Source organism: Elephantulus edwardii, unplaced genomic scaffold (assembly GCF_000299155.1).
Source record: "Elephantulus edwardii isolate Elephantulus edwardi_28Jun2011 unplaced genomic scaffold, EleEdw1.0 scaffold00313, whole genome shotgun sequence".
Classification (NCBI taxonomy): Eukaryota; Metazoa; Chordata; class Mammalia; order Macroscelidea; family Macroscelididae; genus Elephantulus; species Elephantulus edwardii.
The window spans coordinates 155,847-170,816 of record NW_006400063.1 but is presented as its reverse complement, the minus strand read 5'-3'; the positions used below and the strand labels follow the sequence as shown (position 1 = coordinate 170,816).

At 38.1% G+C, this 14,970-nt stretch overlaps 1 protein-coding gene across 1 annotated transcript in view; it reads left to right on the top strand.

Moving 5' to 3' along the window:
* Positions 1-14,970, top strand: part of SNTG1 (syntrophin, gamma 1) — a 481,189-nt gene that overhangs the window by 370,106 nt on the left and 96,113 nt on the right. Inside the window, exon 14 of the mRNA XM_006901168.1 lies at positions 6,972-7,124. Coding sequence (XP_006901230.1) covers positions 6,972-7,124 — 153 coding nt within the window. The remainder of the gene's footprint in view (positions 1-6,971; positions 7,125-14,970) is intronic.

Below are 14,970 nucleotides of genomic sequence, written 5' to 3'. Positions count from 1 at the left end.
TGGCTTTGACAAGCACTGTGGCATTTGGACAAGAACAAACTGGGAGGAGAGTAGAGAGAATAGTGCAACAATGAATGAATGGAAATCCAAAATCTCTGCAAATGTTTATGAAAATTACTAAAATATAATTATAGAAAAAAAATCCATCAAACTTCTTTAACTCTTATTCATTGTCCAGCTCTTAGATGCATAGCAAGTGCCCATGGCCTGAATGAGACTCACCTTAGTCATCAAGCTGAAATCACTACTCCTCAATAATTTGGAGTGATTCCTAAATGTAGACTTTCTCAGTGCAATACTTCTCTTGATTTCCTAATGCTGGCTGAAAGAGTGTTAATTGTTGATCCAAGTAAGATGTAGTTGTAGACAGTTTCACTCTCTATGTCTATCATAATGTTGCCTATTGGTCCAAGGGTAAGGATCTTTGTCTTCTTAACATTGAGATGCAATCCATTTATTATTGGATCCTCTACAGGTGCTTTGAGACCGCCTTACTTTCAGCAAGCAAGGCTCTGTCATCTACATAATGCAGGTTATTAATGAGTCTTCCTCTGATTATGATGTCACATTCCTCTTCACAGAGTCCAGCTTCTGAAATAGTTTGTTCTGCATTCAGTTTGAATCAGAATGGAGGGAGAATATAACCTTCACATATTTCCTCCTAATCTTAAACCATGTACTATTCCCTTGATCTGTTCACACAACAGTGTCTTGATCTAGGCATAGGTTTTGCATGAGCACGATCAAGTGCTCTGGGATTCCAATTTTTCTCAATGTTAGCCATAACTTATTATAATTCATATAATGTCTTTATATAGTCAATAAAGCATAAATAGACTCTCTTCTGGTATTCATTACTTTCAGCCAGGTTCCATGTAGCATCAGCAATGATATCCCTGGTGCCAAATCCTCCTGTAAATACTGCTTGAACTTCTGGAAGTTCCCTATCTGTGGTACTGTTTTAGCCAGTTCTGAATGATCTTCAGCAGTATGCTTGTATGTGATATTAATAAAATTGTTCAATAGTTTCCACATTCACTTGGATCACTTACTTGGCAATGTGAACAAATATGGATCATTTCCAATCCGTTGGAAGGGACAGTTGTTTTCCAAATTTTCTGGCAGAGACTAGAGACCAATCCAGGGCTGCATCTTTTAATCAAAACTAGTCAATTGGTAGTCCAAGAAATCCCAGGGAATTTTTGCCAGTGCCTTCAATGAAGTTTCAAATTCCTCCTTTTTTACAGTTGGCTCCTGCTCATATGGTTCTTCCTGAAATGTTGAGTGTCAGTCAGTTCTTTTTTGATACAGTGATTCTGTGTATTCTCTCCATCTTCTTTTGATGCTTTCTGGGTCATTGAATATATTTCCTATAACATCTTTCAATATTGCAACTCTAGGTTTAAATTATTTTTCACTTATCTCAGCTTGAGAAATGCAGAATAAGTTCTTCTCTTTTTATTCTCCAATTCCAGCTCTTTTCACATTCCATAGCAATGCTTTGCTTTGTCTTCTTGAGCTCCCCTTTGAATCTTCTTTAAAGCTCTTTTACTTCACCATGTTTTCCCTTTATTTCAGACTGTAAGATTTGGTTAAAATTTTCACTTTCTTCCTCTTTGACTCTAGATGTATGTGCATATATTTGAATAAAATATTCATATTAATGGGCCTTCCTTGAGTTCATATAAATAATATCCTTTCACTCACAACATTGTGTTTAAGGATGGAACTTGAAATTGACATTTTGACTATGAATGTAACACCATTCTTATTCTGTTTTTCATTCCCAGCATAATGTGTTTTTTGTTGTTGTTGTTATTAAGGGCCATTGAGTCACTTGCTATTCATAGTGACCCTATGTACAACAGATCTGAATCCTGTTCTATCCTATGTCATCCTCATGTCTCCAGCACCCCCACCCCCATTACCTCAGTCATTGAGTCACTCCATCTCATCCAGGATCTTCCTTTCTTGCACTTTTCTTTCACCCTCTGAAGCATGATGTCCGTCTCCAAGGACAGGTTCCTCCTTGCAACTTGCCCAAAATATATCAGATGGAGCTTCAGAATCCTTGCTTCTATGGATTAACCTTTTTAAATCCTCTCCAGAATGAGCCTGTTTGTTCTCTGAGCAGTCCATGGTATATTCAGTACTCTTTTCCAGCACCACTGCTCAAAGGCATCAATTCTCCATCTATCATCCCTAATCATTGCTCAGATTTCTGATGCATTGAAGTAATTATTAAGTCCATGACTTGGATCAGGTGTACCTTAGTCTCCTGACTGACATTATTGCTCTTCAGTATTTTTTTAGATGTCCAGGGGGCAGCGGATTTTTTCAGTGCAATTATTCTTTTGATTTCCTGGCTGCTAGTACCAAGAGTGTTGATTGTGGAACCAAGCAAACTAAAGCTTTTAATAGTCTCCACTGTCTACCATGCTGCTGCCGATTGGACCAGTGGTGAGAATCTTTGTTTTCTTGCTTTTGAGCTTCAATCCATATTGAATGCTGCAATCCTTCATCTTCTGCAGCAGATGACTCAGGTCCTCCTCAGGTCCTCGGTTTCAGCAAGCAAGGTTATGTTCTCTGCATAATGCATGTTGTTGGTGAGTCTTTCTCCACTCATGATGCCACATTTCTCCTTATAGAGCCCAGCCTCCTTGATGATCTGTTCTGCATATAGATTGAAAAGATTTAGAGACAAGATATATCCCTGGCATATCCCTTTCTTGATTTTGAACCACACAGTGTTCCCTTACTCTTTTCTGCTGACTACTTTCTGGTCCAACTATTAGTTTTGCATAAGCACAATCAAGTGTTCTGGGATTCGGGATTCCTATTCTTCTCAGACTTAGCCACAGTTTATTGTGATCCACATAGTCAAATGCCTTTGCATAGTCAATGAAGCACAGACAGACATTCCTCTGCTATTCTCTGCTTTCAGCTAAGATCTATCTAACATTAACTAATATTCATACAATTATATGTTTCAAAATTTCCAAACTTTATCCATTTCATGTCACTAATGCCTAGAATGTTGATGTTCAGGCATTCTATTCCATTTTTCAAAATTTCTAGTATTCCAACTTTTCTTCTAGTATTCCAGCATTCCTTGTTCCAATTATTAAACATGTTTGCCAATATTTTTCCTCATTTTGACTGACTTCCCATCTGGGCTCTACCATTACTGCCACATTCTATCCATATTACTCTACTATTCATAGGGTGTTTAGAGGCCTGTTATTTATTAAGTGGTTGGCCAATCCTTTTTTCTAGTCTTTCTTAATCTGAGAACTCTACTAAAACCTGTCCACCATGGATAACCCTTGTGGCATTTGACTACTACTTAAACAGCATTGTTTAATCATTAAATTAACTAAATACATTATTGTTTGTAGGCAGCTTGATATTTTCTATAGTCACAGAGAAGGTAAAAAGGTACTATTGTCTTTGAACTTAAATGTAAAGGGAAGATAGCTTAAGGCTTTCATTGGAGTGGAGAGAGAGAGGTCAATAGCACTCACAGAATTTGCACTCTAATAACTTTGTATAAGCTTTTTAAAAAGAATGTTGCTGGCAATTTTGTCTGCAAGTTCATGTATTTTCATGCTTGCTTCTCACACTCAAGCAGAGGTGATCCTCCCTTTTTGTGATTGGCATTCTCATTTGGTTTGAATGGCAGGAATATTATGTATAGGTCTTGCCAGGAGAGGTTAATTCTTCTGGGCCTGGAGTCAGTTGTCATTGTCCAGCTCATCTTGATACATAATAATAAGGTTTTTGAGATTTATTAGTCTTTCCTGGAATACTGCGTTCTTCATTATGCTATGATTTGTTTGCAGAATAACTTTCTTCTTAAACTTGCTCACAGGATTATTTTTTTGCTTCTTATTCTGTTTCCTTTTTGGCAAACTAAATTTCTCGGTCATAACTTTTCTATTTTTAACTATGTATCATCCCAAAAAAAGACATGAAGCCCCTTAGGCCCAGTTGACCCTAGGAGTTTGTAATATAAGGCAGTGTGCATAGCAAGAAGTTCTATCAGAATAACAGTAATAGATTACTTCAAATATTCATAGATTTTTTCAGTTTATATGGTGCTGGTTAATGGTCCTCTTCAAAGGTTAGATAATGTGCTGATGTTGTTGATATAGTAACATCAAGTCAGAAGTGATCATAGTTTACCCTCCAGAAGAGTTTCAGAGCCAATCAGTTGCATTTAGAGAAGAGATTGTCCATATTTTCCCCACAGAGCAGCTCGTAGATATGAAACACAAGCCTTTGGTTTGCCAGTACGCCTCCTTACCATTGTGCCACCAGAATACCCTAGATAATATTTTGCTATTGTTGAGTACCATCGAGTTGGAACCAATCCATAGCTGATCCTCCAGCAGATTTTCAGAGGCAGTTAATTGCATGGGGGTGGGGGAGTGGGGAGGGAGATTGCCCATCCTTCTCCATCAGAGCAGCAGGTCTACCCAAACTGTGTGCATTCGTTTGCAGTCCAAATTCTTACCATTAGACAACCAAAACTCCCTTATATTAGAAGGTAAACAAAGTTTTCAAAAAGGAAGGAAGTAAAATTTTGCTAATGAGAACAGAACTATTAAATGAAGGTTATATTAAGGTTCTATTTTAACATGTAATTAAAAAGGAGGGAAATATTTACATTTTCTGCTTTTCAATCAGCTTTATTAACATTTTATAAAGCCAGAAATATTGACTAGTAAAAAAGAAATTGATGAGGTTTCTGTAAATATTTCATTGTGAAGTTATGTTTTGTGCCAGTTTATAAGGATACTGTAAAAGTTGAACTACCTTCAAGGTAAATAAAACAACTATTTATACAATAATCAATAAGTGACTTATTTTTACAGTTATGTTGAAATCTAAAACTTTACCTGTGCTACAGCCCTGACTACTTATCCACCTTTCTTTCACAACACTTCTCTGCCTTTCTTTTGATTTTTGAGAACACACAACACTGTTTCAAGTACTACTCTCTTTCTGGAATATTCTTTCCTTCATGTTCTATTCACCTTTCAGTCAACAGAAATGGAACTCCTGAAATGATGTTTCCTTGACTTTCCAATCTATTTTAATATAATATCATACTCTGACATTCTTATGACACATAGTAATTTGTTGTGGAATATTTATTTGTAAGATAATAATCTTATTAAGTATGTCATTCCACCTTCCTCAACTATTACAAGCTCCAAGTTACTAGAATGTATTTTATTACCTCTTTATCACTGGTCAGTATTTACATAAATGCTAAAGCTACTTCTTCCATAAAGACAGAATAGGAACCTTTAATGAGTGCAAGGAGGTGAATGTATACTTTTTGGCTCTCTAATTACCACCTGGAGGTAAGTCATAGTGCTTATTTTGTAGCACTGAAATAACTGCTTTTTAAGAATATATGTAACATGAAAAATTGGTTATATTCACCAAATTATTAACATTTGCAAAGCATTTGCTAAAATATGAGATGACTTATAACATTTTGGATTATATTTTTATTTCTATATTTCCATTATTTCTATTTATATTTCCTTTTTATTATATTTCTACTCATAGTGCACTGATTGAAGACACTAGTGATTAGCCTTTTGACAATTTTCATTACAATGAATATGTATTTCAAAAGCTATTCCTGACACAATGCAAGAAATGATTTAATCAATTCTTTGTTGATTTTTTCCCTTCATTTTTTAACATCTCTGAAATTAATATGTATGTAGATATGTAAGCAGTTTAACTAAAAATATCTGTTAAGGCCAAGAAAGTGCCAATGTTAGAACCTCTTTGAAACAAATACGTTACTTATCAAAAACAACAAAGCCTTATCCACTGCAATTGAGTTTATTAGAACTCATAGTGACAAAAGCTATTGAGCTGTAAATCTTAAGAGAGATGACTGCCTCATTTTTCTCTCATGAAGTGGCTAGTGAGTTTGAACTATTGACTCTTCAGTTAGCAAGAAGCCCGACAACTCCCTAGTCCACTACTAGTAAGATAAATGCTTGTTTTAAGATGAAGCAAATGTTCTGTTCAGAGAATATTTTTCTTTCATGTGTAGAATGATACTCTGATGATCTTTTCCAAGTATACAAAATCAGTGGATATAAACAAACAAATGTTGTTGTTTTGTTTGTTGTTATGTGCCGTCGAGTCGCCTGTGACTCATATCAACCCTATTTACAACAGCCCTAAACTCCGCTCTGTCCTGTGCCAATCGCACCGTCTCTGACATTCCCATCCCAATTATCCCAGTCACTGAATCAATCCACCTCATAGAGGGCCTTCCTCTCCTGCGCTGTCCCTCCACCCTCCCAAGCATGATGTCCCTCTCTATGGCCCGGTCTCTCCTCACAACATGTCCAAAGTATGTTAGATGGAGCCTCAGAATCCTTGCCTCCAAGGAACCACCTGGTTTAACCCTTTCCAGGACAAATCTGTTTGTTTTCCTAGTTTGCAAACACATTCATATGCATTATATTATAATATATGCATATGTTATATGTTGTTGTTGTGGTTATGTGCCGTCGAGTCGCCTGCGACTCATAGCGACCCTATATTGTATAATAATTATAATTATATTATAACTTTATCATCATGACAGCTATGCAACAATGTGTTATCCCATCAGACAAATTAAAAAATTTCGTCTCCTGCACTAACTTCTTTGGTAGTGACATTGTAAGAGTAGAAGGTAGATAGATGGTCTAATGTAACAATATCCACATTTTTTAGTATGAACACAAAGGAGAAACTTATTAGCTATGAACTTTAGGACTTGGGGTTTTTATTGGCTTAAGCATTTCTTACACAGCTTAATTATGTCAACAGTCTCATTTTTATTAATTTGGCATCTTTATCATGAATACTTTCACATGAGCTGATGGTGTACTGAACAAGCAGTATAAATTTCTATGTCAGACTGTATAACCCCAGGCTTTCCTCAGGACAGTGACCTGTTGGACCAACGCAAACATTGCTTCACTGTGCAATCTGAAACTGGGGAGGACCTCTACTTTTCCGTGGAGCTTGACTCTGATCTGGCACAGTGGGAACGATCCTTCCAGACTGCAACCTTCCTTGAAGTGGAGCGAATACAGGTAAGGGTCTGTATATTCCTAAGACCTGTGCCACTACAGGTTGATGACCACTTCCCTAGAGTTTTAGTATAAATTCAAATCAAAGTAAACCAGTTATCTTTGTCTTGACCACATCTTATATATTTAATAATAATTGAAATCTAATATCTTCACAACTTGCTATTCTCAGGCTATTTTCTACCAGTTCCCCAAAATATATCCTCAGGTACAATTATAAAATACTCTATTTTCAGTTTAATATAGTAAACATTTTAAATTAATTGTTTACCAAGTAATTTCTTGTTCTCTCAACTTAACCTCCTGATTCCTGCCTATCTTACTTTTCCTCCTGTTCATCTCTACAATGTAAACCCTGAACATTTCATAAGTTATATTATCCATGATTTTTTCTAATTTTCTGTCTGCTCTATCCATAGCTTACCATTTATCCTTTCATAGCAACCCTTTAGTAACACTTCCCCCCACCTACATTATTTGACTATCCATATCTCTTTATGTTCTTTATTGCTTCAGGTTTGTTCACAACCCTTCTTGTTGTGGAGTGATTTATGGGTAGGCCATTCCCTACAATAATTGTAGAATGTTTATAATTGTTGTGTTTCTTCTTAAATCAGCTGAATTATTGCATATATTGCACATAATAGGTATTCAATAAACATGTTCAAAGGTGTTTATTAAATGATAATGCAATTTCTATACATATGTCATATAACTTTTTAAATGGAGTACTATTGTATGGTCTGAAGAAGGACCTTCAAAAACTGTGACCCCTAACTTGAGATTTCATTGAATGGAAATGATGCACTTGCATCATATACTTAGAGTCATGCAACCAATATTTAAGTAGAAGGGAAAACCCTCTTAATTTTAAAAGCTGAGCTATTATGATTCATAACATTACATTCTAGAATGCCTGCCTTCTTTATGGCATATAAATAAATATATTTGTCACCATATGAAGTATTTTTAGTAAAGCAAGTTGTTTTCTGACTTTTATGACCTCAAACCTCCAGTCTCCCTCTGAAGGTTCAATACTTGTATGACATTGAGGGAAGAAGATACAGAGGAAACTCAAATGTCAAATGCTTCATTGATCGACTGTCTTTTGCTACTAATCTTTTTACTGACCTTTTATGCTGCTTTCATATATCTAGACAGCTGCAGCTCTGGTTGCCTAATAGGTATGAAGTTGGGTTGCCTAAATAAAGGCAGATAGTTTGAATCCACTAGACCTCCAGGCTCGACTGGCAGTGGCGGCGGTGGAAATGTCAGCTCCAGGACCTTACCAGGCAGCTGCTGGGCCTTCTGTGCCCACTGCACTCCCATCCTATGAAAAGACTGTTGGTGGCCTCTACCCGACACCCCAAGCGCCCACTCCTGGACCCACCACAGGGCTGGTGTCAGGCTCCGATGGGAAGGGCATGAACCCTCCTGGTTACTACACCCAGCCAGTGCCGGTCCCCAACGCCAATGCCAGTATGTGTACCATCTGCTTCCAGCCTCCCCTACCCTCTTAGTCCTCGGCCCTCAAATGACTGAACAAAGTGGCTGCCTGAAGAGTCCTAGCTGGTGGCAGCCAGTTCAGCCACACCCCTTGTCTTGAAGTTCAGTCTCTTGGGTTGCACCTTGGGAAGAGGCCCATGTGGCTCATTGTAAAACACTGTGCCTGCCAAAAATCAGTCAGATACCAGCGTATCCCAAAGACACAGCTATTAATTATCTCAGCAAAGTTTTGGGGTGCCTGAAGGTCCCATCCTTCCAGGTGAGGTGGAGCCCTTGCCCCCTGGACAAGGGGCAATAGAAGGCGGGAGAGTAGAGCTGTGAATACTAAAACAACATCTTTTTTTCCCTCTGTTTTTTCTTTTTTTATACTGCTTTACTTACAAAATTCATATACACTGTTTTTCATGCCAGATATTTCACATTTCCTTAACCCACCCCTTCCTCCACCCCCAAATTGTGCAACCCCATGATTATGTCCCCCTAAGACTGGAAGCAGGAATGGCATCCACTTCCGAAATGGCTTGCCTCCCGAAACTCTATGTACGAACAGTGCTCAGGCCATTCGTTCATAGGGTCGCTATGAGTAGTCTACGACTCGACAGCACCAAACAACAAACAACAGCTACTCCTTCAGAAAAAGAGAAGCAATCTAGTCCTAATCAATTTACAATCTCTGAAAACTTCCTGATTTGTCAGCTATGAGTTGACTGTAACTCAACAGCAATGAAAGAGAGAGAGATATTCAAGTAGCTGAAAAATAGAACATTAGTATTTATTTGTAAAATTTCTCATTTTAATAAATGATTTAATATTAAAGTAGAAAAACTGGAATCACTAAATATTTGCTCATTGTGCCAACTTTTTAAAGCATGAAAATATAACTTAATTTTATATGAATTCAGTTTTTGTTATTCATATTACTAGAAATAAGGAAGCTCTGGTGGTCTATTGAGTAAGGAGTTGTATTTGAAACCCAAAGTTGCAATCGTATGCTATTCCTTTGAGGAGAGGAAAACATGGAAAAAACCTAAATGTTACTCTACGTCTTCTTTAATGTATCTAGATAGCTAAAGCTATGCTTTACTAACTTGTAGGGATTTACACTGCCAACATAAAGGCAAATGGTTCTGTTCCATGGGAGAAAGAGATGTTCTACTCCTATATTTATGGCCTTTTAAAGCTTGCTGAGGGGTCAGCTATGAGTCAGATCTGCTGTAATAACACATAACAACAACTAGATATAAGTTTTCCTAATGATAATTTTCACTCTGGTGGCATAGATCTTAGGAAGTTACCCTGCTAACTCAAAGACTGTACTTACCTGGGACTTGAAATCCACAATTAGCTATGGAAGATAGAAATGAAATATTAACTTAAAATGGATATCACATATGATTTAGCACTACCACTACTGGCTCCATATCTTTTAGAAAGAATAGCTATGATACGAATAAATGCATGAATACCCATAGTGATGCCAGAATTATTCACAATAGCAGAAATGTAAACATAAACTAAACCCCACTAATATCTAAATGGATATGTAAACGGATATATATATATATAGTTGTTATGTGCCGTCAAGTCGCTTGCAGCTCATAGCGACCCTATGTACAACAGCTCTAAACTCGGCTCTGTCCTGTGTCAATCTCATTGTCTCTGACACACTCATCCTAATTGCCCCAGTAACCAAATAAATCCATCTCCCAGAGGGCCTTCCCCTCCTGAGCCTGCCCTTCACCGTCCCAAGCATGATGTCCCTCACCAAGGACCGGTCCCTCCTTACAACATGACCAAAGTATGTCAGACGAAGCCTCAGAATCCTTGCCCCCAAGGAGCAGCCCAGTTTAACCCTCTCCAGGATGAATCTGTTTGTTTTCTTAGCAGTCCATGGCACCCTCAACACTCTTCTCCAACACCAAAGCTCAAAAGCATCAATTCTCCTTCTATCCTCCTTGGTCATTTTCCAGCTCTCTGATGCATAACAAGTGATTGCAAAGACCATAGCATATATATATACACACAATGGAACACTATGCATTATTAAATAAGAACGATACAAGAAACAACTCATATCATCGGTGAATCAGTAGGAAATTATGCTGAGTGAAATTAGTCAATCACAAAAAGGCAAGTGCTAATGTTCTATGATATCAATATTATAAAAATTTAAGAAAATTTGTACCAGGGATAAGAGAGGAAGGGACGGTAAATTACTTAGAAAGTATAAATTTATTAACTTGAATGCAAGGAAAGGCAAATGCAAGAAATGAGAGGAAATAACTTGAGTTATTACATATCATCAAGGATATGTTTACTTCGGAGAATGAGTCTAGGAGACTTGTTTTTTTATTTTCTGAAATACTTTATGTAGAATTGATGACAGTTATTCTTTAAATATTTGATATATTTAACTGGTAAACCCAACCAGTCTAGGGCTTTTTTGTTGTCCTTATTGTTGGAAGTTGATTTATTACCTGTTCAGTTTCTACTTTTGTAATGGATATTTGTTGTTGTTATGTGCCATCGAGTCACTTGTACAAGAACCCTAAATGCCGTTCTATCCTGTGCCAACTTTGCCATCTCAAACACACTCATTCCCACCATTTCACTCCACAGAATCGATCCATCTCATCAAGGGTCTTGCTCTCCTATGCCGTCTCTCCACTCTCCAAAATATGATGTCCCTCTCCAAGAACCAGTCCCTCCTTGCAACATGCCCAAAGTATGTAAAACGAAGCTTCAGAATCCTTGACACCAAGGAGCATTCTGGCTTCACCCTGTCCGGGACAAAGCTGTTTGGTCCCCTAGCGGTCCATGGTATATTCAACACTCTTCTCCAGTACCACACTCAAAGGCATCAATTCTTTTTCTATCATCCCTAGTCACTGTCCAACTCTCTGATGCATAGCACATAATTGCAAAGACTATAGATGCACCTTAGTCTCCAGCCTGATGTCGTTGCTCTTCAGTAATCTTGAGAGGTTCCTTACAGCTGATTTTCCCAATGCAATTTGTCTCTTGATTTCCTGACTGCTGGAACCAAGCAAACTAAAACTGCTAACTATCTCAGTCTCTTCACTATCCATACTGATGTTGCCAATTGGCCCAGTGGTTAGAATCTTTGTCTTCTTGACATTGAGCCTCAATCCATATTGGAGGCTGCAGTCCTTGACCCTCTGCAGCAAGCGCTTCAGGACCTCCTCAGTTTCAGCAAGCAGGTGTGTCATCTGCATAATGCAGGTTGTTGATGATTGTTCCACCAAACTTGATGCCGCATTCCCCCTCGCACAGCACAGCATCTTGGATGATCTGTTCTGCATTGTTGTTGTTTGTTGTTATGTGCTGTTGAGCCACTTGCGACTCATAGCAACCCTATGTACAATAGCCCTAAACTCTGCTCTGTCCTGTGCCTATCACATTGTCTCTGGCACACCCATCCCGATTACACTAGTCACTGAATCAATCTACCTCAGAGAGGGCCTTCCCCTCCTGAGCTGTCCCTCCACCCTCCCAGGCATGATGTTCTTCTCCAAGGACCGGTTTCTCCTTGCAACATGTCCAAAGTATGTTAGACGAAGCCTCAGAATTCTTGCCTCCAAGGAGCCACCCGGTTTAACCCTTTCCGGGATGAATCTGTTTGTTTTCCTAGCAATTTATGGTACTCTCAATACTCTTCTCCAGTACCACAGCTCAAATGCATCAATTCTCCTTCTATCCTCCTTGGTCATTGTCCAACTCTCTGATGCATAACAAGTGATTGCAAAGACCATGGCCTATATCATATGCACCTTAGTCTCCGGAGATACACCATTGCTCTTCAGTACTTTGGAGAGGTCCCTAACAGCAGACTTTCCCATGGCAATGTGCCTTTTAATTTCCTGGCTGCTGGTGCCAAGACTGTTGACTGTGGAGCCAAGCAGACTAAAGTTGTTAATGATCTCAATCTCTTCACCATCCATCCTGATGCTGCCAATTGACCCAGTGCTGAGAATCTTTGTCTTCTTGACATTGAGCCTCAGTTCATATTGGAGGTTGCAGTTCTTGACCCTCTGCAGCAAGCACTTCAGGTCCTCCTCATTTTCAGTAAGCAGGATCATGTCAGCTGCATAATGCAGATTGTTGATAGATCTTCCACCAATCTTGACCCCACATTTCTCCTCATAGTGCTCAGCCTCCCGGATAATCTGATCTGAGCACAGGTTGAAAATGTATGGAGATAGGGCACATCCCTGGTGTATGACTTTCCCAATTTTGAGCCACGCAGTGTTCCCTTGCTCTGTTCTGACGACTGCCTCCTGGTCCAAGTATAGGTTTTGCATTAGAATGATCAAGTGTTCTGGGATTCCCATTCTTCTCACAGTCAGCCACAGTTTGTTTTTGTTATGATCCACACAATCAAATATCTTTGCATAGTCAATGAAACACAGATAGACATTCGTCTGGTATTCCCTGCTTTCAGCTAAGATCCATCTAACATCAGTTACAATATCGCTAGTACCACGACCCCTTCTAAACCCAGCCTGGACTTCTGGCAGTTTTCTGCTGATGTGCTGTTTCAGTAGCTTTTTTATAATCTTCAGTAGATGTATGGAGAGAAAATACATCCCTGATGGACCCCTTTCTTGATTATGAACCATCCAGTGTCTCCCTGCTCTGCTCTGATGACTGCCTCTTGGTCCAAGTATAGGTGTCGCCTTAGCACAATCAAATGTTCTGGAATTTCCATTCATCTCAGTAAGCCATAGCTTGTTGTGATCCACACAGTCAAAAGCCTTTGCATAGTCAATGAAGCACAGATAGACATTCTTCTGAGATTCTCTGTTTAGCTGTTCTCTTTTGGTGTGTGTCAGTTTAGGTAGGTTGTGTGTTTTTATGTATTTGTCCGTTTCCTCTAGGTTTTCATATTTGTTTGAGTATAGTTTTTCATAATATTCCATTGTTAACCTTTTTATTTTAATTGGTTCTGTTGTGACATTACCCCTTTCATCTCTTATTGAGAATTTTTTCTTTCCTTTAATAATTTTGCTAGTGGTTTGTTGATTTTATTGGCCTTTCTGAAGAACCACCTCCTGATTTTGTTGATGATTTCAGTTGTTGTTCTGTTACTATTTCATTTATTTCTGCACTATTTTTTATACTTTCAGTTTATGTAGAGGGTGTCTAGTTTTCTTGCTGTTCTTTTTCAATTTGTTGAAGGTGTTAAGTTAAATAATCATTTTTTCCTTCTCTTTTGATGTGCTTTATATTGCCATAAATTGACTTCTAATTGCTGCTTTGGCTGTTTACTAGAGGTTTTGTTGAACAACACCTTGCTTGAACATGAGTGGGTACTAAAAAAATGAAATTAAAAAGTTTCTAATAGAGAATCTTAAAGTGACTAATATAAATGAAAAGACCTGTTCCTGTTGCCTGTATAACTTTATGGCATCTAGAAAATCACAGGTGTATCTCAGAAGTTCACAGCTATACAAGGATTTTCATCTGTGCATTTCTTCTCTAGTAGTGATCTTATGGACTTTCTAGACATGATTTAATAACTTCCACTAATAAGCTGTAAGAAACTATTTAGCTAATGTTCTTATGGACCACCAAGTGGTTTTGAAAGATTGCTAGTTCTAGAAATCTCTCTCTCTCTCTCCGACACACACACACACAGAGAGAGAGAGAGAGAGAGAGAGAGAAATTGGTCAATTTTGCTATCCTACTTCTGACAGCAATTTAATGAATCATTTATTTTAAAAATATTACTAAAATGCAGGTTGCTATGAGATTAATTCTAAAGAAATGTACAACTTTTCCTAACTTCTGTAATGTCTAATATTAATTGTCCTACTCCCTTCAACCTTCTCACTCTGATTTATGATATGTAAGAAAGACAGATGTTTCATGAAAGTTAACAGAAGACTACTGAGGTCTAAATGTAGTCATACCACCTGTGATTTTTGTCATTCCAGATATGTTATCAATGGTGTAGAATATATAGAAGATGAAAAGACACTGGTATTCAGAGACAGTCTTTGAAAATACTGTCTCCTGATCAAAACCCCTTGAAATTTCTGTTGTATTAACAATAAAATGCTGTGGCAATGTTTTCCTTGCTGTTGTTGTCATCGTCGTTGTTATGTGCCTGTGACTCATAGCAACCTTATCTATAAAAGCCCTAAACCCTGCTCTATCCCTTGCTAATCTTATTGTCTCTTACACACCTATCCCCATTACCCCAGTGATTGAATCAATCCATCTCATCAAGGGTCTTCCTCTCCTGTGCTGTCCCTCCACCCTCCCAAGCATGTCATCCCACCTCACAACATGTCCAAAATATGTCAGATGAAGTTTCAGA